At 38.6% G+C, this 22842-nt stretch overlaps 2 protein-coding genes across 2 annotated transcripts in view; both read left to right on the top strand.

The window, feature by feature from the left end:
- vsnl1a (visinin-like 1a) overlaps window positions 1-8065 on the top strand; it is a 31966-nt gene extending 23901 nt beyond the window's left edge. The window contains exons 3-4 of the mRNA XM_026946997.3: window positions 626-841; window positions 6281-8065. Of these exons, the coding sequence (XP_026802798.1) occupies window positions 626-841; window positions 6281-6478 (414 nt within the window). The 3' untranslated portion in view covers window positions 6479-8065. The remainder of the gene's footprint in view (window positions 1-625; window positions 842-6280) is intronic.
- A 9103-nt stretch (window positions 8066-17168) lies between these two features.
- Window positions 17169-20234, top strand: sf3b6 (splicing factor 3b, subunit 6). The gene is made up of 4 exons (XM_026946937.3): window positions 17169-17328; window positions 17797-17915; window positions 19672-19810; window positions 19914-20234. The coding sequence occupies exons 1-4, from the start codon at window positions 17299-17301 to the stop codon at window positions 20001-20003; spliced, it is 378 nt and encodes a 125-aa protein (XP_026802738.1). The 5' UTR covers window positions 17169-17298; the 3' UTR covers window positions 20004-20234.
- Window positions 20235-22842: the final 2608 nt, after the last annotated feature.

Here is a 22842-nt window from a genome sequence, read left to right as displayed (position 1 = left end):
CACTTAAATGTTCACTTTAACTTTAAACTGTAAATTTCATGATATATGACAATGCCTTCCCAGCCCAACTGAATTTGAATATTTTCGGCCATGTTCGTGAACTGTCTGAGCTATTACATTTGAATTGTAAAATTGTTCTAATTTGTTAGTTAGATTGTAGATCGGTGTTTCAGCTGTGCAAAGTCACAGGATTAAATGCAGAAGCAGTGTATGCACTAGAGATGGGTGGAGGTCATTTCTGTCTGAGGTGGTTAAGAGTCTTATCATCTACCCGCCCACCCCATAAAGGAAGGAGTGATGAGCTGTGCTGCTGCGGCAGTCAGAGCTGTTCTAAGTGCAGGTCCGCATTGCAGCCCACTCCTGCAGTGAGGCCGCCAAATACACTCCAGAGTGATAGTGTAGTAATCAAACGCACACACACACACAAATACACACACACATGCACTCCTACATAGAGCACAGCATATGAAATTATATATAATTCACATCTTACCCATTGGTAATTTGAAACTATACCTCATTGTACAGTTTGTTGTTTAAATCCAAAGTGCTGATGTTTAAAGCAAAAGCATCAAAACATGGAGGTACAGTTTACAGTTACTATACCTTTTCATCTTTCTTTCAGTTTTTCCCCTATGGTGATGCATCAAAGTTTGCCCAACATGCCTTTCGGACCTTCGACAAAAATGGAGATGGTACCATTGACTTCAGGGAGTTTATCTGTGCACTGTCCATTACATCACGAGGCAGTTTCGAACAGAAACTCAATTGGGCCTTCAACATGTATGACCTGGACGGAGACGGCAAGATCACACGAGTGGAAATGCTGGAGATTATTGAGGTATGTACAGTAGCTAACAGTATCTAACATACACTATATGGCCAAACGTATGTGTACCCCTGACCATCACACCTATATGTGTATGTGGAAAATCCCATTCCAGATTTATTCCCCCTTTGCTGTTATAATAAGCTATAATAACCTCTAGATTTTGGAGCGTGGCTGTGGGGATTTGTGATCATTCAGCTACAAGAGCATTAGTGAGATCAGGCGCTGATGTTGGTGAGGAGGTCTGGGGTTCAGTCGGTGTTCCAGTTCATCCCAAAGGTGTTCAGTGGGGTTGAGGTCAGGGCTCTGTGCAGGACACTCGAGTTCTTCCACTCCAACCTTCACACACCATGTCTTCATGGAGCTCGCTTTGTGCACAGGGGCATTGTCATGCTGGAACAGGTTTGAGCCTCTTAGTTCCAGTGAAGGGAAAGTCATTCTTAATGTGAATTGCCTAGTCATGTGAAGATGAAAAGGGCAGGTCTAAGTCCTAGCTGTACCATGTGCAATCCTTATTTGTGACAGTGGTAGCTCAAGGGCTGAGGTTCTGTGCTGGTGGTCTATAGGTTGTGCATTTAAATCCAAGGACTGCCAGAGAGCAAGAGCCCTTAAACATGGTCCTTAACTCTCAGCTGTTCACCAATATGTTTGAATTGTATTTTGGAAAGAAACATATGTTCCGTAGTTGTCTGGAGGAGCTTAATATATTATTATTATTCCTCTCAGCACACATTAATTAAGATGCTCAACAACACTGTGTTTCCCAACAATCAAAGGATTCATGTGAAGAAGCATTTGTAGTATTCACATGAGACATGGAAGAGTTACTGTATAAGAGTTACTTTATAACTGGCAGTAAAAAAAGAGTCACTATCAGGTTTTAGTTTTGCAGACTAAGTTAAATTCTGAATTTAAATATGTATCATTATAATATGGCGACATGCAGCTTTGCCACTTCTTACAAGATTCCAGTATGGTATTTTTTTCTTGCTCTTTCTTTTATAACACTTATAATTTGCAGGAAAATCCATCTGTAACTTCGACAAAATGTAATTATGGAAATTGCCAGTATCTGATATGAATATGTTAGGGATCGTTGCCCCCAGTAGAAACACCTGTGACCTCAGTAGTGGTACAGGCTGATGAAGCTCCATGCATAAATCCATGCTGCAAGCAGGCTGAATATGACCGTGAATTGTATCTCTAATACAGAGCACAGTTGTTCCTGGTCCCTAATTGAGATAATGCCTATATCTGCTGGTGCAAACGGTACAGATATCTTGCAGGTATCATTGCAAGCAATGGCAGACGTAGCAGTGCGGTGTGGTAGATAACTGGGTTTGTTACTTCAGATAAGAAGAGAAGTTGGCTGGCTCAAAAGCCACCTTGGTGACTTGAAGGACATTGTCATTCAGGAATGAAACACATCTATCCATCACACTATTCCTGCAAACTTGGGTTTCAGAAACCGCAGCACTGGATGTGTGACATGGGATACACACTCAGAGCACTAGAACTGTTTTGTAACAATCAGGGTGTGACCACTCTTCAGTGGAACAATTCACTGGAAGTGAAACATCATATATGAACATGCACGTTTACTTACAGTTTTAATGTTGACCACCACCAAACACAGGGCTCCACTCTACAAAGGTGTGAGACACAGCAACCGCATATATTGACTGCAGAAGTGCAGGCAAAACTAGAGAAACCGGCACTGGCTGGATTCTTTACGCTCTCCCATTTTCTGATTCAAACAAAGAAACAAATGCATGATTGGGTTGTGACAATAGACCTGAAACATCCAAGTCCCCCACTTACACATTAGCAGAGTGACTTCCCTTTTGAATTAGTTTTGACACTCAGAGTGTTCATGAAGTGTGTCTGAGCTGCCTTTTGGATGTGGTTGCAAGTGTAGATTGACCAGACCAAGAGTAGCCAGAAACAAAAGAAAGAAAGCAAGAAAGCAAGAAAGAAAGAAAGAAAGAAAGAAAGAAAGAAAAGAAAAAACAGGCATGGGTCAGGCGATCTGCAAACAGACATTCAGAGGACAAAATGAAAATCAAAATGAAAAAAAGAACGATCAAGAACAGGTAGACTGCACAAATTACAAAGGCACAATCATTGCACAATTGTTGCAAGGTAAACAAGGAGCAAGACTTCACGGTGAGTATGTGTGAGTCCAGGTTACTTGTGTGTGTGTGTGTGTGTGTGTGTGTGTGTGATTGGGTCCAGGCGTGTGTAATCAGTAATCAGGTGATCTTGAACATGACTGTGTGTGATGGGAAATGGAGCCATGCTGTGACAGAGTCCTGGAGTTTGAGTTCATGGCCGAATCCAGCACTGACATGACAGAACGTCGGTATTGGAAACAGCAGTAGTGAAAACTGGAAATGTTGCACCTCCGACCATGATAATGTGGTTCCTGAAGATGAACGAATAAATGAATGTGTCACTACTACAGTGTGTGTGTGCGCATCGCCAGACTGTGACCTAAGGTGTTCTTCCTAAGAAGGAAATTTTAACATGCATGTTTCAAAATCTCACCATCACCAATGCAACGTGCACTTAATATGCCCTTAAGACACTTTTTCTTGCCTGCCATCACTACAGGCAGATGAGTTAGTGAATTGCACTGACGAGCATCACATGCAGTGTCTGTATTGGGGCCGGAGTTCAAACATGTCACGCTGTGGCTGACCCAGCATTCTCATCAAAGGTATTGACACCACAGCATATTAAAAACTTATCAATCCATCTGCGCTTGCAGGTGAGAGCATTCCCAAGCCAGCCCTGTGTCCAGCGAGGGCTCTGATGTGTTCTATAACCAGCAGTTTGTGTGCTCTGGGGAGCACCATAAAGGAGATCTGCTGCCTTAAGACAGGACAGTCCATGGGGTAAAGGAAGGGATTGCATGGGCCTTCTTCCATTAACTGCCATGCACTATGGCTACCTCTTGGGGAGGGGCATTAAAACAAAGTGTCACAGTGGAACTCACCATCTACCAGACTGAATGTTGCTTCATTGAACCCATGTGATCTTTATCCTCAATAGTTGCCATATCAGACCTTTGAGTGCGTCTCATCCTTGATAGAAAGCAGAATCAGCATTTTCAGGATTCTCATCCTCAGTAGAAAGCAGAAACAGTCATTCTCATCATCACTAGAATATGGTTTCAGTAATATATATGTGTGCTATACACATGTTATGAACCCTTGTGAGACTTTAATTTGTGGCCTCCTGGTTTCAAAGAAACCATCCTGGCTGGTCTAGAATGTAAGGAAGTAGAACAGATTTTACATATTTACATATTTAACCATGGTCCTGCGACTAAGCAAAAAAATCACCAGGACACTTGGGGGTTGGTCACTCGGGTTGACAAATATGTCATGGCAGAGTCCTTTTTACATGGAGTCACAGTCACAACGCGATGACTTTGCTATTTGTACTTGGAAAGGAGATGAGCAGATGGGAATACTTAACTAATTCCGGAGGAAACCACACTTGTAGCCCTTCACTTAGTCACAGAACCATGGTTACACACATAACCTTACAATGTTCTTTAATATTTTCTGTAGCCTGAATTGAAGTTGTATTTGTATATTTGTAGAACTATTCAAAATATGCAGTTTGCACACACGTGAGCAGTGTTTTTTTATTTAAAATGCTTGCTTGAAATATTTTGATGAATGGTCATGTGAGAGTCTGAGCATTAGGTGTTATGGGATAAAAAATATATTGTGAAATCTGAAATACTTTTTTACATAAAAAGATTTTTTTGTTTCTTGAAGGAAACTGTTGAAGAGAACCTATTTCAGACATTTGATTTTGCTGTGTCCCTGTTTGGATCAATTCCAAAATCTCATGAGTTCATCTGCTGCTTACAATGATAACACAAAAGCCTGTAGCCCAAACGAGTGGCGCCTCTTCATTGACAGCTCATCCAGGAGCCTCAAAGCCGTGCTGCTCCATAACAGGAACAAGTACCCGGCTCTTCCCCTGGCTCAATCAGTGTACCTCAAAGAGGATTACAACAGTGTCAAGACATTGAAGTATGATGAGCACCGCTGGAAGGTCATCAGAAACTTCAAAATGGTGGCATTCCTGATGGGTCTCCAAGGAGGTTTTACCAAAGGAGGGACTGGCCACAGTGGAATGAGTTCACTATTGGGAGGAACAACATCAAGTGCGAGCCATTGGTGGACCCCCGGAAAGTGCTGATGCCACCACTGCACATAAAATTGTGCCTTATGAAACAATCGGTCACAGCTCTAGATAAGGAGTCAGCAGCCTTCAAGACTTCTTTCTTAAGCTGTCTGAGGCAAAAAGTCAAAGCTGGTGTCTTCGTCAGACCACAGATAAAGAAGATCCTGTAGTGCAAGAATTCCCCAAGAAGCTCACTAGGAAGGAGAAAGTGGCTTGGAGCAGCTTCGTTGCAGTGGTTTGGGGCTTCCTGTGCAAACACAAAGCTGAAAACTATGTGGAGTTCGTTGAGACTCTGGTGAAGAACTACAGAACAATGGGCTGCAGGATGTCTCTTAAAGTCCATATCCTTGATGCTCACCTTGATAAATTCAAAGAGAACATGGGAGTGTACTCAGAGGAGCAAGGCGAGGGCTTCCACCAGGATATACTGAACTTTGAACGCTGCTACCAAGGACAATATAATGAGAACATGTTGTGAGACTACATTTGGGAGCTGCTTTGTGAAATATAATTGTAAATCTTGAAAAACTGCTCACTTCTAAATGTTTTGTGTTCATTTTTGTATAACCTTAGTATAAATACATTTTAATTTTGATTCATATGTTGTTTTTTCTGATGTTATGTGAACAAAAAAGATGCAAATTCGCCAGTTTTCTCAATGAAAATAGGTACATGCCAAAATACCAGTGTCCTGGTCACAAAAGCAAAATTTGAGGGGATTAGTAGCCATTTTCTATATTTTTGCAGTATAAGCAACTGGGAAATAGCACTTGTAACCCAGGAACAAAAAAAAATTGTTACATAGTGTAATACCATATAAATCCGACAAAAATTTGTTCTTGAGATATTGCAATCACAAGAAGGTGGATGGATGGACAGACAACCCAAAAAACAATAAAAATAGAATTGAATAGCAGACATTCCCCTGGAGTCTCTTTTGCAGTAAAGATCAGCAATGTGTCACTTTATGGAAGTTATGGTTTATCTGCAATACCATCCCAGCCACCTAGAAGACAGAAGAGAGTTTTTTAACATCATCTGGTCTGTTACCGTTCAGAGGTTATATTGGAGATTATATAATGTTTATAATGCTGGGAGAGTAAATGTTAGGTGTTAATTTGTCATAAATGGTCAGGAAATGCCTCAACGAAAAGATGAATTGTGTAGCAGTCAATGAATGAGGAAACTGTCAATAGTGCCTGTCATAAAAGTATAATCGAGACTCACTCTCCTCTCCCTCAACAGGCCATCTACAAAATGGTGGGCACTGTGATCATGATGAAGATGAACGAGGACGGCCTTACCCCTGAGCAGCGGGTCGACAAGATCTTCAGCAAGATGGATAAGAACAACGATGACCAGATCACTTTGGACGAGTTCAAAGAGGCAGCAAAGAGCGATCCATCCATCGTATTACTGCTGCAGTGTGACCTGCAAAAATAAGAGCGGCGTCCGAGTGAAACGCCAGAGACTGCACCGAAGATCAATGTTCCATTCAGTTTGCAGCTATTTCCACTGAAAAATATTTGCTTGGACTACCTTTCAATAGATCTGCTTCCTGTGTATGAAACACTTGTGTGCATGAGAATGTTCTTTGCTAACAAATTTTAGTCATGCACGGACAGAAGCACACACTTCCTCACACACACATACAGTACACGCACAGGTCAAGGTCTCACAAACAAACACGTACACACACACACACACACACACACACACACACACACACACACACACACACACACACACACACAAATAGAGTTCAAATAGATCAAATAGATACATAAAGGTCAAATAAACTGCCAATATGTGAAGTGTGAGAACATATTTTCCATACAGTCTCATTCACTTGGAATTTGAGCATCATTGATGTGCTGTACTGAATTAAGCGACTATTTATTGTACAACATTACTGATGCTAGCTAAGTGTATCATAATACTGTTTAATGTCAAACAAATCAAATCCATTGGTAACAGTAACTATGTCCGATTTTTCATTCACATATTGTCTGAGCAGATTTACATTTACATTCATACCGAAAAGTAAAACTTTGGTTCTTTATAACTGAAATATTAGGAAGGCCTGTTAACTATGATATGCAAAGTCTGTGATGATACAAGGAATGTGTTTTTTTTTGTAATTTATTCATCAATTTGAACTTGGTTTTGGCACCCATGGACTCTCAGATAATTTTTGGCTCCCTGTGCAGTATTTGTTCACTGTGTAACAGCTGGACATGGCTGAAAAATAATACAGATTAAAGATTTTATTATAAAGTTATGAAGTGTGCGCACAAAATAGTTGTCCTATGTATACTGTGTATACATAACACATGTATACGCTGCTGGTCCAAAAAGAAATAATTGCATCAATAACACTACTTATGAAAAAAACTTCAGTTACTCTTTGTGCAATATGTTTCTACTTTAAGTAATTGGAATGCCCTAAAACAGGATATTGTGCCGTATACACTGCATATCACTTTGCAGATGTTTCAAACATGCTGCTCTGTTAAAGAGATCTTCAGATGTTGTTTCAATCACATTCAATTTGACAAGAAATATGAAAGACAATTACAGTTAAAAGGTACATTTTGCTCAAAATATGGTATTTATTTTCTACCGAAAAGATTTTAAATGTTTATTTTTTATTCTTGCCTATAACAGACAAAGTAATGAGGCTTTAGAAAAATGTAGTTCTAAAAAAAAAAACCCAAATTCACAAATAAATTGTCAGTGACAAGTTCAGAAACTTTTCCTAGTCTGCATTGTTTATTCAGCTCAGACTGTCAAACTCAAGTTTAATTTCATGTGAACATGTCTGCCAGTAATGAAAGCTTTACACACACTGTTTTACCTAACTGTTTACTCGCTTACCTGCCACCAAATTTGTGCAATGGCAACTGTTTTCATTTTGGAGATTATTTTGTATATGTTGCATGTATATGTGCCCCTGATGCCATGGCTGCACTACTCCCTGTGTTGTGATTTAAACTAATAAAACAGTATATGGGCCTTTTTTCCCCTCAATATGTGAGTTTGATTGAGAAAATAAGCATGAAGATTTTTAATGCAGTATAATCAAGAACATATTTTTAGCAGTACATTAAAGCTACAGAATGTAAGATTTTGGAAAATCGCCCATTAGTGCTATAGTGAACTATTCACAAAGAACATAGGTTGGGCGGTGTTCTCTTTCCAGTGGCAAGTCAATACACACTCCGAATCCAAGGCTGCGTCTCAAATCACATAATATGCTAAGTTGTGTAGCATGAGAGATAATTTATTACTTTGTAACTATATATATTCAGGGATGATGGACAGTAAGCCCATAGAGGGCTCTCGCAGGGGGCCCTCTTGTGGTCATACTTAATCATAATCATAGCGATATGATTAGACTTTTGGGAGCCAGGGACCCTTTCCAGAGTAAAAAAAAAGAAAAAAAGAAGAAGAAGAAAAAGAAAAAAAAAATTCAAGGACTCTACAACACGGATTTCATTTTAAGAAGGTTTAATGATAAGATTAATTTATTCAAGCCATTAGAGCTTTCTATTCCTAGACTTTCCATGCATCCAGATATGCAGTATATTTGAAACACTTACTTATCTTATTAAAATTGTAGTTTGATTAACATTATTTATACTCGTTTTTTTAGGTATTATGGTTTAGATTACCCCTTTTCATTTCAAGTGAGCAGTCAATTAGGCTTAAGACTATGATGAGTAAATAATAAATGTAACAGCACTGATACTAGTTGATAGTAAACTCCATCACCATCATGTGAGGGTCGGTCATATCAGGTGACGGGGAGGGGATCCACATCTGCTCCACGCAGACTCTCCACTGGTGTCCCACAAGGCTCAGTGCTTGGTCCTCTCCTGTTCTCCCTCTATACTCTCCTGATGAGGTCATATCCTCACATGGGTTTTGCTAATGACACCCAACTCAGCAAAACTGAACTGCTGTTCATCCCAGCTGATTCATCCCCATGTCAGGATCTTGTGATCTCCCTGGACAATTCTCTGATCTCACCATCAGTTACTGCACGCAACCTTGGGGTAACCATGGACAATCAACTGTCTTTTTTCTCTCACATTGCTAATCTGACACGCTCATGCCAATTTCTCCTTTATAACATCAGAAAGGTTTGTCCATTTCTATCCACACAGGCCACTCAGGTGCTTGTTCAGTCCCTTGCCATTTCGAGACTGGACTACTGCATCTCTCTCCTGGCAGGTCTGCCTCCGAGCGCCATTCAACCTCTGCAACTGATCCAGAATGCAGCTGCACAACCTTCCCAAGTTCTCCCACACCACCCCATTGCTACTCTCCCTCTACTGGCTTCCTGTAGCTGCCCGCATCAGATTTAAAACCCTGACGCTTGCCTACAAAGCCAAAACCGGACCAGTACCCACCTACCTTAAAGCATTTATCACACCCTGCTCTGCACCATGCTGCCTCTGATCCTCTAGCACTGCTCGACTGCTCCCACCATCTCTCAGGGTACAAATAAGACATGCATCAAGACTCTTCTCTGTTCTGGCACCAGGTGATGGAATGAACTTCCCCTAGATGTCTGAACAGCTGAGTCACTGGCTGTCTTCACACGACCACTAACGACCTATTTCTTCATGAAGTACTTAAATTAGCACTATTTTAAAAATTTTTTAGACTGATAGCACTCTTAGTCTGTCACCCAGTGAACCAGTATCAAGATGTATTTATTGATAGAGACTTCAAAGCACTTTTGTAAGTCGCTTTGGATAAGAGCATCTCCCAAATGCTGTAAATGTGATTATTTTTTTTAAAGCAATGCAATCAGGCTACCCTGGAGAAAAGAAAAAGCAAGGCAAAGCAAGGCGAGATATCATGCTTTGACAACCACGGCCTAGCTTATTCAGTTCAGGTCCAGTATGTATTAAGCTACGACAGCATAATTTTGCTTTTAATTGACAAAAATGATTAGAAATATGGAAATTTGCTCATGTACTTTGGCCAAAGATTGGGAGCAATGTACAAAAATACTCTGCCTTAAAAGTAGACCAGAGTTTTGGCCTCAAAATCTTAAAAAGGTCCATTTTCAGGTGAGCACTGCCACATAAGAAATTAGGGCTCAAGATGTTCAAGTGCATGACGCAATCTCAAGCTTCCCATGTCCCCCTAATGCACTTTATATTTAATGAGCTTAATAGCTTGAATGCTTTGGAAAAAACATTCCTATAGGCTTGGTTGTATTTTATTATAAAGTAAAGTAAATTAAACTAAACAAATAAAATCCTTCACCTATTACTCCATAGGCAAGGCCTTATTTTGTTCAAATAAGGCCATGTCTATGGAGTAATAGGTGAAGGACTAGGGCTCAGTTAAACATAAATCAATAAGGTTATACTCTATATGGGTTTGTCAACAGGTTCACTGTAAATACTAGCTACACTATATGGCCAAAAGTATGTGGACACCTGACCATCACACCCATATATGGTTCTTCCCCAAACTGGTGTCACTAATTTAGAAGCACACAATTTGTATAGAATGTCTCTGTATGCTGTAGCTTTACAGTTTCCCTTCACTGGAACTAAGAGACTCAAACCTGTTCCAGCATGACAATGCCCCTGTGCACAAAGCGAGCTCCATGAAGACATGGTGTGTGAAGGTTGGAGTGGAAGAACTCGAGTGTCCTGCACAGAGCCCTGACCTCAACCCCACTGAACACCTTTGGGATGAACTGGAACACCGACTGAACCCCAGACCTCCTCACCAACATCAGTGCCTGATCTCACTAATGCTCTTGTAGCTGAATGAACACAAATCCCCACAGAGACGCTCCAGAATCTAGTGGAAAGCCTTCGCAGAAGAGTGGAGCTTATTATAACAGCAAATGAGGGATTAAATCTGGAATGAGATGTTCAAAAAGCACATGCTGTATGAATGTTATGGACAGGTGTCCGCAAACTTTTGGCCATATAGTGTATAACCAGCTATAGATCTATCCTATAAGGGGATTTCTATTTCTTTATTTAAAAAAAAATTACACAGCATTTACATTTACCATTGTGGTACCATTTTACTTTACTGTTAAAAAAAAACATTTTCCAAGCACTGAAGGCACAGGTTTGTTCCTGGAACCCAAAACCCTGCTGCAGCAGCCATCAGTAGTAGAGGAAGCTACAATCTGCACTTCATCCTTCTGACCACCAGAGGGCACCAACGCACACTGTGATGATAAGCTTCAAGTAATTCAAATCAGTCTCAGGTTAAGAGTTCAGTAACACCAGAGCTTTGATACAAAATATTTACAGAATAGTGAGAGTCCTCCTAAATACATGCTTGAATGCTGGGGTCTGCAAAATATCTTTTGCATGAAGGTGATTTAGTCATTTTTGGGCACTTTTCGGTTTTATATATTGTAGGGATGTGAAATGATGAGAGAATAAAAATGGAATAGTTTTTAGATACCTTAATATTTTGATGAAATATTTTGTAATTAATAAAATAACAATTATGACCAGTTCAGAATTCTGGTCTTCAATTGTCATCAATAGATATAATCAGCAGTGTACATCGTCAACATTTTTTTTTTTTGCCCAGGAGTGTAGGTTTTGCATTACAGGATCTCTAAATTAATTGACTACTAATATTCTTACTATTCCTTCGATTTTTGGAAGTTCTCACCAACATAAATGTTGTGTTCTGACTAAAACATGAATTTTCTACAGCACATGTCGTACAATGGAAAGTAAGTAAAGTAATGTCTACACAAAACGAGCACAACATTAATCATGCCTTTATTAGTAGATGCTGATGATGCAGAAGATTGTTGTAATCACCACTGCAACCCTAGCGTTGATAAAGTCAGAAAAAAAATTCCTTTTCATTTTTCAATGTGAAGAAATTGACCATTGTGCTTCATCCTGGTTCTGTATCCCACAGGTTGCTTAGATCATCTGCTAAGACAAACAGTATTCAACAAATATGTTCAGACTAATACAATTTGCATTGCACAGTACTAACTCACTGGCTTATAGTTGCATATAGTTTATGAGATAACACGCATAACACGCAACAACATGGAGTGATTGATTGACAATGTTGAGCAAAAAGGAAGCACAGCGGATTCTCTGAGGAGGGAAGTGGCTATGTCCAGCTTCAACTTGTCCACTGCCTTCTGTGAAGTGTCAAGATTTATTGCCTCCACCATAAAATTTTCTCTGTGAACTGAAGAGAACTGATTAGCAGAATCGCACATTTTTAGCAGATTTTTAGCAGATTTTTAGCAGATTTTTTTTCTCTAGTTGATTACAAACAAATCAAACATCAAATTTAAAGTACATATAGTGTTAGCACATATAATAAAATCTCTTTCAGGATGTATAAAAGCAGGTCAAGATCTTCACTATAATTATTACTGAATTTGAGTTTGATAACAATGTATACGTAACTGCATTTCACACTCACTCTTAAGGCCAGGACACCACAGGATGTGAAATCTTACTGACATCTATGAGGGAGACTGCTGCATGTCCACCTTGAAACATTGCAGCCTTGCAGCACATCATCATTTAACAACTCATAGTGCACAAGTACAGCTACATTTTAGAGTCGAATTTACCTTCTAGACTCCAGGCACATCTTAATCTTTCCTTCAGTTTCTCCAGTTTCTTTTCTTCAGTTTCTTTTCACAAGTGGGTACATAATCTTTTATTACTGACACAGAAACTCAACATACATTCACCAGAAACCCATGGTATTAGTGATATTAGTGAACCTCTACCATGTGGGGTATTGTGTAGGCCAAATTTATCTAGTAAATGGATAATTATGTGGTGCGTATACATCACTATAGACACAGAGCTTGAAGTAGCGAGATCTGTGCAATGCTCCTGTTCTCACCACCAATATCCAATCAACGATGGTGCTCATTCACAATTCCCACAATAACTTCGTGTGCCATTGGATCAATCTGAAAGTAGTCACAAAAAATACAAAATCCCAATTACTTGAAAAAGGCATATTTGCATCATTTAGTTGGCGATAGAAGGGGGTGCATTTAAAAATAATAAATCTGTCTCTGATGGTCCCAGCATCAAGCACTTTTGAGGGTATAGTTATGGGACTGATGCGGATAAGTGGAGTAAGTTTCATGGATGTGACACTTTCCTAGTGGGAGATAGCAGGGGGGCATTTCCTGGCACTTTCCTTACATCAATCTAAACAATATTCAATACATTTCTTTACATTTCACATCAATACAAAATACAAATGTGTTGTAAGACACTGTTACATTTCTGTTACAGTAGATCAGTATGTCATCTTACAAGCTTCTTTTGTAGGCTGAACTAATCCAGACAAACAGTAATATGTAATACGCTGAGGATATCTAGTGGACTTAAACAGCACTGCAGTCTCTGGAAGAATTTCACCAACTTGTGTGAACATAGTGAACAAGTGAACACACCATCATTTTCATTAAGTCCAAATAATGGCAATCAATGCCATTTACTTTCCTTTGCACATCAATTTTTTTTCAACACTAGCAATGAGTACAGTCAGTTAGCTAAGAAAAGAAAATGCTACAGATTGCATTTGTAATGCATTACCTAATATTCATAATGGAGTTTGAAGTCATGAAACACAGGCATTTTGCTTTTAATTCCTGCTTCCTGACCCCTGACATCTCTTTCCTTCAACCAGATTTTGGGCAGTTGCTATTTTCATTATGTCATTTATTAGGAAATATACATTGTCCCTCTGAAAACAGCTGGCTTTTACAGCTTCATCAGTCCCTGCTCTTTTACTAACCACTGATTGCTGTTGATTTTGTTTTTTTTTTTTTTTAAAGCTGATACTAGCTTGTTTACTTTTTCTGTCCTAAGCTTATCATATTTATCCGCCTGCATCTCACAGAGTAGAGCCACAGCCAGGGGCAGGTTAAACATCAGCCTTTAACCTCACAGAAGAAAAACTTTTCTCTCCATTTCTCCTGAAATATCTGTCCTTCGAGGTCAATTTTGCTTTTTTTGAACATGTTCAAGGTCGCAGGTAGCTGATTGCCACACAAGCATCAGTTCCAGATTTCTGCTCCTTTATTAAAGATCACATCAGCTTTCTTTTGAAAATGTTTTATTTGTTTTTTTCACTTATGCCATGTCTTATCATAAGGATTATTAATTAATTAATTTGCTGCTTCTTTTAGCTAAATTTAGTATACACCACTGTAAATTGGGGGAAATAAACCTTTTAATTTTGAAGAAATTCAATAATACCTAAAAACAATCTCGAAGTGGGAAAATAAGAAAGTTGTAAAATGTGTTAATTTATGTAAACATTTTGATGATTTCATTTAATATAACCTTTCTGTTGTTTATTTTTAGCTTTTGTATTTAATTCTTTTGGTCTTTTAATATATCCCTGGCTGTATTTGTAAAACTGTACAAACCAGTTTAAAAAAAAAGACTTGTGTTGCTTCTTTCCTCCTCTCTGTGCTCACATGCTGTGTTTTAATACAGCCGAGTTCCCAATAAAGCTGTTATCATTTTGATATTTTTCTGTTTCTGGATCTGAAAAAGGAATGAGCATGAAATAGTGAGTGAAACTCTTTAACCTCATTAAGACTACAAGCTGCTGCTCTGCAACAATCCTGATTTATAACCTGAATAAATCACCACACATCAGTGTGTGATCTCAGCTATATTTACACCTGCAAAAACAATCAATAAATAAATGCAGAAATAATTAAATGAATAAATAGATAGATAGATAGATAGATAGATAGATAGATAGATAGATAGATAGATGAATAAATAAATAAATCCACATATTCCTGCATAAATAAATATATCAATAATTAAATGTGATTAAAAAAAAATTAAAATAAATAAAATAAATAGTTGGGGAAATGCTAAACTGGAAATTGACTTTTTTCCTTGACTTTTTTTATTATTATTATTTTTATTATTTTTTTTAATTATTATTATTTATTTATTTACTTTTTTCCTCTTATTTATTTCATGCTAATAAGGGGATGTCAATCAAACTTCAGTAGGCGGAATTTATGCCACCATTGGCTGAGCGCTGTGAAAGCACTGCGCATGCGCAATAGAGACCTGCAAAGGCATCGGCACAATCTGCTGTTCAGCACTTTTTCCTTCTTGGCTGTGGCCTGTGACAGACATGACTTCCAAATACAAACACGCCCCATAGCACACTTGTATGTTTGAGAATTGGTTTAAGAATGAGATCAATCTGTCAGTCAGTTATTTAATAAGGATGGCCACCATGAATTTCTCTCTCACTATAATATTCCTGTTACTCTTAAACAGTTTACTGCTGTTCTCACTGCTGTCCCTGACAGTGTCATTATGCTGTTTAAAGATTATAACAAAGTTCTGTTAAGTTCTGATTAAATTCTTCCAGACCTAACTATTACACATATAGGGAGAATATGTTTTAAACTGCTCATAAATAAATAAATAAATAAATAAACTCTATTTCAAAATGACTGTCTCTATTCCTCATGTAATTGCAGAAAGTCAGTGGAGAATAGTGGATAGTGGATAGGCAGTGGATAGATTTTAACCAACCGGACTTAATGAATTTACTGGTTGCACAATTGCACTATTTGTCCATGTAGTACACAGTTATAGAAGGGATTTATTTATAATTTACACTATCCGGTGTCACCCAGATGAAGATGGGTTCCTTTTTGACTCTGGTTCCTCTCAAGGTTTCTTCCCATATTGTCTCAGGGAGTTCTTCCTTGCCACCGTTGCCTCTGGCTTGCTCATTAGGGATAAATTCACATATTTACAATATACTTTTTATGAATCCACTTATTTTTGTAAAGCTGCTTTGTGACAAAGTCCATTGTTAAAAGCGCTATATAAATAAAACTGAATATTCTGTGGAAGAGGGCGTGGTAAATAAGGTCAAAGAGATTTCTTTTAAACTTATTCACTGCTATTATCCAGTTAAAAGGTTTGTTGTGTCAAGATTTAAGTTGAATATGGAAGTGAATTGTACTGTTTGTGATTGACAGCCAAAGACTCTTTTCCATCTCTTTTGGTTTTGTGATCAAAAAGAATAAAAGCCAGAGGAGGAGCAACAAAGTATTAATTGTGTTTTTTTTGTTGATGATTCCATAATTTTTTCCTCAACACTGAGTGATTGAGTGATTCCATAATTTTTTCCTCTACTTGATTTGGAAAAAGACATGCCATTAATTAAAAAAAAAATGTCCTTGAATTTTTTTTATGTATATTTCACAAACCAGAACATTAAGCTATTGAACAAAACCTTTTTTGTGTCATATCTGTGATTTGTTTGTTTGCTATAAAGTAAAAAAGCTGGGTGAACATCCTCTAAGTGTGGTGATTCCATAATTTTTGCCAGGAGTTGTATAAGACCTTCACCCCCCACCTTTTTTTTTTTTTTTTTGTCTCTGTTCTTTTGAACACTGTGTCAACACCAACACCGTATGTTTGACTGTAGAAATATGCCATAAAGGTTTGTATTTGAATTTTGTTCAATAAAGAAAGAAGTAAAAAAAGAAGAAAAAAAAGTAATTTCAACAGTGTAGACGAGTCTGTGCAGGTCTCTAATGCGCATGCGCAGCGCTTTTACTGCTGGTTTGATTGACATTCCTTCATTAGCATGAAATAAATAAACAATTAAGGGGGAAAGTCAGCTTCCAGTTTTGCATTTCCTTTAACATTTTTGCATTTCCCCAACCATTTATTTTATTTATTTGAATTATTTGTTTATCTCCTCGCACATTTAGTTATTTATGCAGGAATATGTGGATTTTCATATTCATTTATTTACGACAGAATATTATTATTATTATTATTATTATTATTATTATTATTATTATTATTATTTTCTCTCAGGTTTGTCCTGAAAGTCTCTAAAGGGGAGCAATGAGTTCCGCTTTATATTAAAAATAAAATATTGTAGCGAATATAATTTATTTTATTATTTTATATTACTCTTGGCCGTGTGTTTCCCTCCTGCTGTAAACTAACACACGCCATAATAAAGCAGCAGCTGAACGCGTCATGATTCCGCGCATGCGCACTGACGCGGAAACGGGGAACTGAATTCTCCGGAACACACCGGAACTCACGGGCATGTTTCAGGAAATACGTCATTGTTGTGCGCCATAAGACTTCACAAATTGCGTAAACGGGCCGCTCGTGAAAACAACTGCGACGTTTTAAAGCTTTTTTCTTCAAGTTTGGGGTGTTTTCGACGAAAAAGTTCCAGCCATGGCGATGCAGGCGGCCAAGCGAGCGAATGTAAGTACAGTTTATTCCGTAAAGTTTTACATTTTGCGAGTTGTTTGTGGACTTCCGCTTTATGTAAGACTGTAGCGAGGTAGTTAGCTAACTAGCTTGTTAGCTAGTCTCCTAGTCACTAACCTGTTAGACTCTGTCGACTAATGAATGTTGTTAAACTGCAGCGTAACTGAAGTGTAACTGAATTACTAATTGAAAGAATTGAGGAATAAATATTCTAAAAGAATCAGTTATGAAGCCTTATGAGTCCACAAACACAAGTGTAGTAGCTGCTCTGAAAGTCCCTAGAGCAGGAGAACAGCAGAAGAACAGATCTGTGTGAGAAATATCAAGCCTTCAGTGTGCCAGAGAACTCGTGATATATCCATTCTTAGAGACTGGACAGAGGGTTAATGGTATTAATTCATCACCAGCTTGTTTGATCTGCAACAATAGTGTCGTAATGTTCCTCCTGTTTTCCCTCCTCAGATTCGCTTACCTCCAGAGGTGAACAGGATCCTGTACATACGAAACCTTCCCTACAAGATCACAGCCGAGGAAATGTACGACATCTTTGGGAAATATGGACCAATTCGGCAGATTAGAGTGTGAGTTCCCAGTTCATGTTTTGAAACAGTTTGAGTTGTTTTAATCGTAGTCCAGTTGTTTATACAAGATGATTTTCTAAGGTTCATTCTTTCTTCAGGAAGCGAATCAGTTAATTACTGTCCCTGACTCTTTTCATTACTTTTGAATGCATGTGTAAGTAATTCAAGAGCTTGAGTAGATCAGACACACTGATGAGTCACAACGAGACGCTCCAGTGTCATAGATCAGTGTATTACTGCTGAATAAAACTAGTGGACAAAGTCATAAAGTAAAAAAGTCACAAAAAAAGCTCCTATTGTGGATTGGAAAAAGTTTTCACATCCCGTCTGTGGGTTTTTTTTTTTTTTTTGCACACTTTGTGTTCCAGATTTAACTTAAAATGATTAAATATCATCATAGACTTTGGTATGTCCAGCCCAAATACCATACAAAATACCTGAAACTCTCCCAGAATATTAGGCAAACGGAGACACTTTCTTCTTTTTCTCAGCATTTCTCAGTGTGGGAGATACTTGCTTCCCACGTAGGCCTACTTCTGACATTCACTTTCTATTGCTGGACAGAGAAAAAAAGAGCTCATTAGATTGTTCTTCAGCGTAAATCCCCCGTGTTGCAGTGCAGTTTTTGATCAAACCTGAGCTTGATTGCTTGAGCAGTCAAGTCAGTCACACTGTCGTCTCTCCCACAAAGAGATGCTAATGTCTGTGAACAGTCTAAGTCAAGCCTTCAAAACTTGTCTCACGATATTATCGTGCTGTAACATTGGCAGCAGTATATCAAGCATCAGGAGCCATAATTGTGAGGGTAGTTACTTAATTACCTGCCCGTCAGCTTCCACTGTGACTTTGGTCCACACTTCAGTAGCCAGTGCAAAGTTAACCGAAGCTGATTTTATTACCTTTCACCTCAAGAGTACTCATCTCGTCATATTTAATTTCTATAATGGTTGGGAAGTGTGTGTAATGGCAGGATGTGTATTTTTTTTAAATAATAATTTAACACATTTTTAATAGAATGATATCAACTACACGTGCATGTGCTCTGTGATGAACAGCAGCAGAGATGCTTGTTGAATTGTTGTGTAGTGAAGTCGCCCTGATAAACAACACACGGTTTTCTTAATTTAAACCCTGTTCATGTTTTGCGAGTGAAGGCATTCACAGCTTTATCTGTTCAGCAGCACAGACAAGTGAAGCTAAGCTGCCTCAGAGAGAGAGAGAGAGAGAGAGAGAGAGAGAGAGAAAGAGAGAAAGAGATGTTTTGTTGGTCATTAAAGTTTGTACAGGATACAAAACAGGAGAAAATGAAAACATAATATAAGATAATCATCAAACTTGATGGCCATCACAATAGTTGGAACCTATCAATGATTCCTCACACTATCATCACTCATCTCAATCCGAGTGCTCACGTGGGGATGTTGTGCTTCTGTGGAAGGCTTACTCAGACCTGCATACGTTGCTATGGCTAATTTGTCCTTTTTTGCTCCTAGTCTTTACTTGAGCTTTCTGCTTCATTAAAGTCATTAACTCGCTTTGAGAACGTAGATCTCCAGTTATATGTTGGGATTGTTTTCTGCCTCACTTACAATTTGGGTAAATGCATCTTCTGCATTCTGACAGTTGGATGTTTCCCAGTGATGTTTAAAAGAATGTTTTAATAAACTCTAGTTAATTCAAAGTGATGCCTGGACATGCTAGTGTGAAGTTTTTTTATATTATATATGAGACTTAATAATAAATTGTGTGCTTGCAGTGGAAACACACCAGAGACCAGGGGAACCGCCTACGTGGTCTATGAGGACATCTTTGATGCTAAGAATGCCTGTGACCACCTTTCTGGATTCAACGTTTGCAACAGATACCTGGTTGTTTTGTACTACAACGCGAACAGAGTACGTTTACCTGAAATATAGACACTCTACAGTTGTAAAGTTTGCTGAGCTGTAACGGGTGTGTAAACTTTGGTGACATTGTTTTTTTCTCACCCTCTTTCAGGCATTCCAGAAAATGGATACAAAGAAAAAAGAAGAGCAGCTGAAGCTTCTCAAGGAGAAATATGGCATAAATACGGATCCCCCAAAGTAAAACGATCCCTGTCATTATCCCTCTCCTCCCCAGATGTCCCCTTTTCAACGAGAATGGAAAATAAACCTCACCTTTTGTACAGCTAATTTACCTGAACTTTTATGTAGTAAACATTGAGCTATTAGGACTTTTGTTCCCTGCTATAAAGCTTTTTATTTGTACATGTGATGTACCACCGGATGGTTATTTTGCATCTTTACTGACTTTTGGAATTAAATGGCTGGTATGTAATTGGGCTTTATTGTGAATTAATGAATAAATCATGTCTGTCTTGTTAGTGGAACATTTACACAAACCATATCTAACAACACAATCCTAAAAGTCACCTATATTTAATTCAGTTTTATTTGTATAGTGTGTTTAACAATGGACATTAAGTCTATGTAAGTCAAGGCTGAAACTTTTACCGGTTAGATATATATCTAATCATACATTACTCTTTGCGCAGATTAGAAACTGGGTGTTGAATGTAATTGAAGTGTGTTCATTGTTTACTAAAAAAAAAAAAAATGCCATTCCTGGTTCAGTTCTTGTTGAAGAAGAGTGACGAGACCTCTAGTGGTACTGCTAATGCCATGGGCTGTTTATATGACCAAGGATTTGGGAATTTTTTATTTTTTTAAATTAATTTCTTGAGTATCAGATGTAAGCAGGAAAAAAATATATAATAAAAAAATGAATACTGCAGACTGTAGTCAGGTCCAGGAGGTTCAAAACAGCTATAGACATTTGTGTTTACACTTTTCTAACACTCCACATTCAGCCTGTGAGCACACATTCCCAACCCTGGTGTTGGAACCTGGGCCCTAGACGATTAGCTGAATTGCTCCAGGTGAGTTAAATGAGGTAGAAAGTGCTGCGGTTCTCCCGGGCTGGAGTCTGACCTCGCTGTTGAAAGAGAAGAGCCAATCATTTAAACACTGCACTCAGCTTGTGTAATGTAGAAACCATGAGAATCATAACGACCGAGGTCTTTTAAACATTAGTCCCAACCCTGTACTGTGGTTTAGCAGCTGCTCCTCCTGAAACCACGGTTAATCTGCATGTAAATTTGAGGGGCGCATCTTTTAGACGCTTAGCGGTAATAGCACCTAAAGCGAGCTCCTGCACATCCAAAGCAAATGGTCATTTCTATGCAATGACCATTTTAAATAAGTAAGTAACAAAATATTTTACAAAATGGAAAAAATCATTTAAAAAACTATATTATATAATCTTTGTTTTATATTATTTTTAAAAACTATAATAATAAATAAATACATTTTTAAAAAGTATAGATGGTTCATTTCACAGAGGAAGTCTCTGACATGACTCCATGTTCACAATACAAATGAATTCATTTTACTGTAGAATTTTAAAGTAGTTGCTCTTCAAAGTCACTTGATCTGTCAGTATAATTAAACCAGTGAGTTATTTTGATGGTTTCAAGCTTGTAGAGGATCAAACCCACTCAGATCAGTTCACACTGAGCTCCTCTATGCTCACAATAGAAATGAAATCATTTTACTGTAGAATTTTGAAGTAATTGCTCTTCAAAGTCACTGAATCTGTCAGTATAATTGAGCCAGGAGGCTAATTTGATGAATTAGGAAATAGACATTTCAAACTGATACATGATGAAACTCAGATCAGTTCACAGTGAGCTACACTGCCTCAGAATAAAGACAAATTAATTTTACTGTCAACATAATTGCAATTCATATTCATGATTTGTGAATTTCTCTCTAGTATGAATGCTAAGAGTTTCTTAGAGATATGTACACTATATTGCCAAAAGTATTGGGACACCCCTCCAAATCATTGAATTCAGGTGCTCCAATCACTTCCATGGCCACAGGTGTATAAAATCAAGCATCTAGGCATGCAGACTGCTTCTACAAACATTTGTGAAAGAATGGGTCTCTCTCAGGAGCTCAGTGAATTCAAGTGTGGTACCGTGATAGGTTGCCGCCTGTGCAATAATCCATTCGTGAAATTTCCTCATTACTAAATATTCCATGGTCAACTGTTCGTGGTATTATAACAAAGTGGAAGCAATTGGGAACAACAGCAACTCAGCCACAAAGTGGTAGGCCACGTAAAATCACAGAGCGAGGTCAGTGAATGCTGAGGCGCACAGTGCGCAGAAGTCGCCAACTTTCTGCAGAGTCAATAGCTATAGACCTCCAAACTTGGTGTGGCCTTCAGATTAGCTCAAGAACAATGCGTAAATAGCTTCATGGAATGGGTTTCCATGGCCGAGAAGCTGCATCCAAGCCTTACATCACCAAGTGCAATGCAAAGCGTCGGATGCAGTGGTGTAAAGCACGCCGCCACTGGACTCTAGAGCAGTGGAGACGCGTTCTCTGGAGTGATGAATCGCGCTTCTCTGTCTGGCAATCCGATGGACGAGTCTGGGTTTGGAGGTTGCCAGGAGAACGGTACATTTTGCACTGCATTGTGCCAAGTGTAAAGTTTGGTGGAGGGGGGATTATGGTGTGGGGTTGTTTTTCAGGGGTTGGGCTTGGCCCCTTAGTTCCAGTGAAAGGAGCTCTTAATGCTTCAGCATACCAAGACATTTTGGACAATTTCATGCTCCCAACTATGTGGGAACAGTTTGGAGCGGGCCCCTTCCTGTTCCATCATGACTGTGCACCAGTGCACAAAGCAAGGTCCATAAAGACATGGATGAGCGAGTTTGGTGTGGATGAACTTGACTGGCCTGCACAGAGTCCTGACCTGAACCCGAGAGAACACCTTTGGGATGAATTAGAGCAGAGACTGAGAGCCAGGCCTTCTCGACCAACATCAGTGTGTGACCTCACCAATGCACTTCTAGAAGAATGGTCAAAAATTCCTA

Source organism: Pangasianodon hypophthalmus, chromosome 19 (genome assembly GCF_027358585.1).
Source record: "Pangasianodon hypophthalmus isolate fPanHyp1 chromosome 19, fPanHyp1.pri, whole genome shotgun sequence".
NCBI classification, from domain to species: Eukaryota; Metazoa; Chordata; class Actinopteri; order Siluriformes; family Pangasiidae; genus Pangasianodon; species Pangasianodon hypophthalmus.
This window is presented reverse-complemented; position numbering and strand designations above follow the sequence as displayed.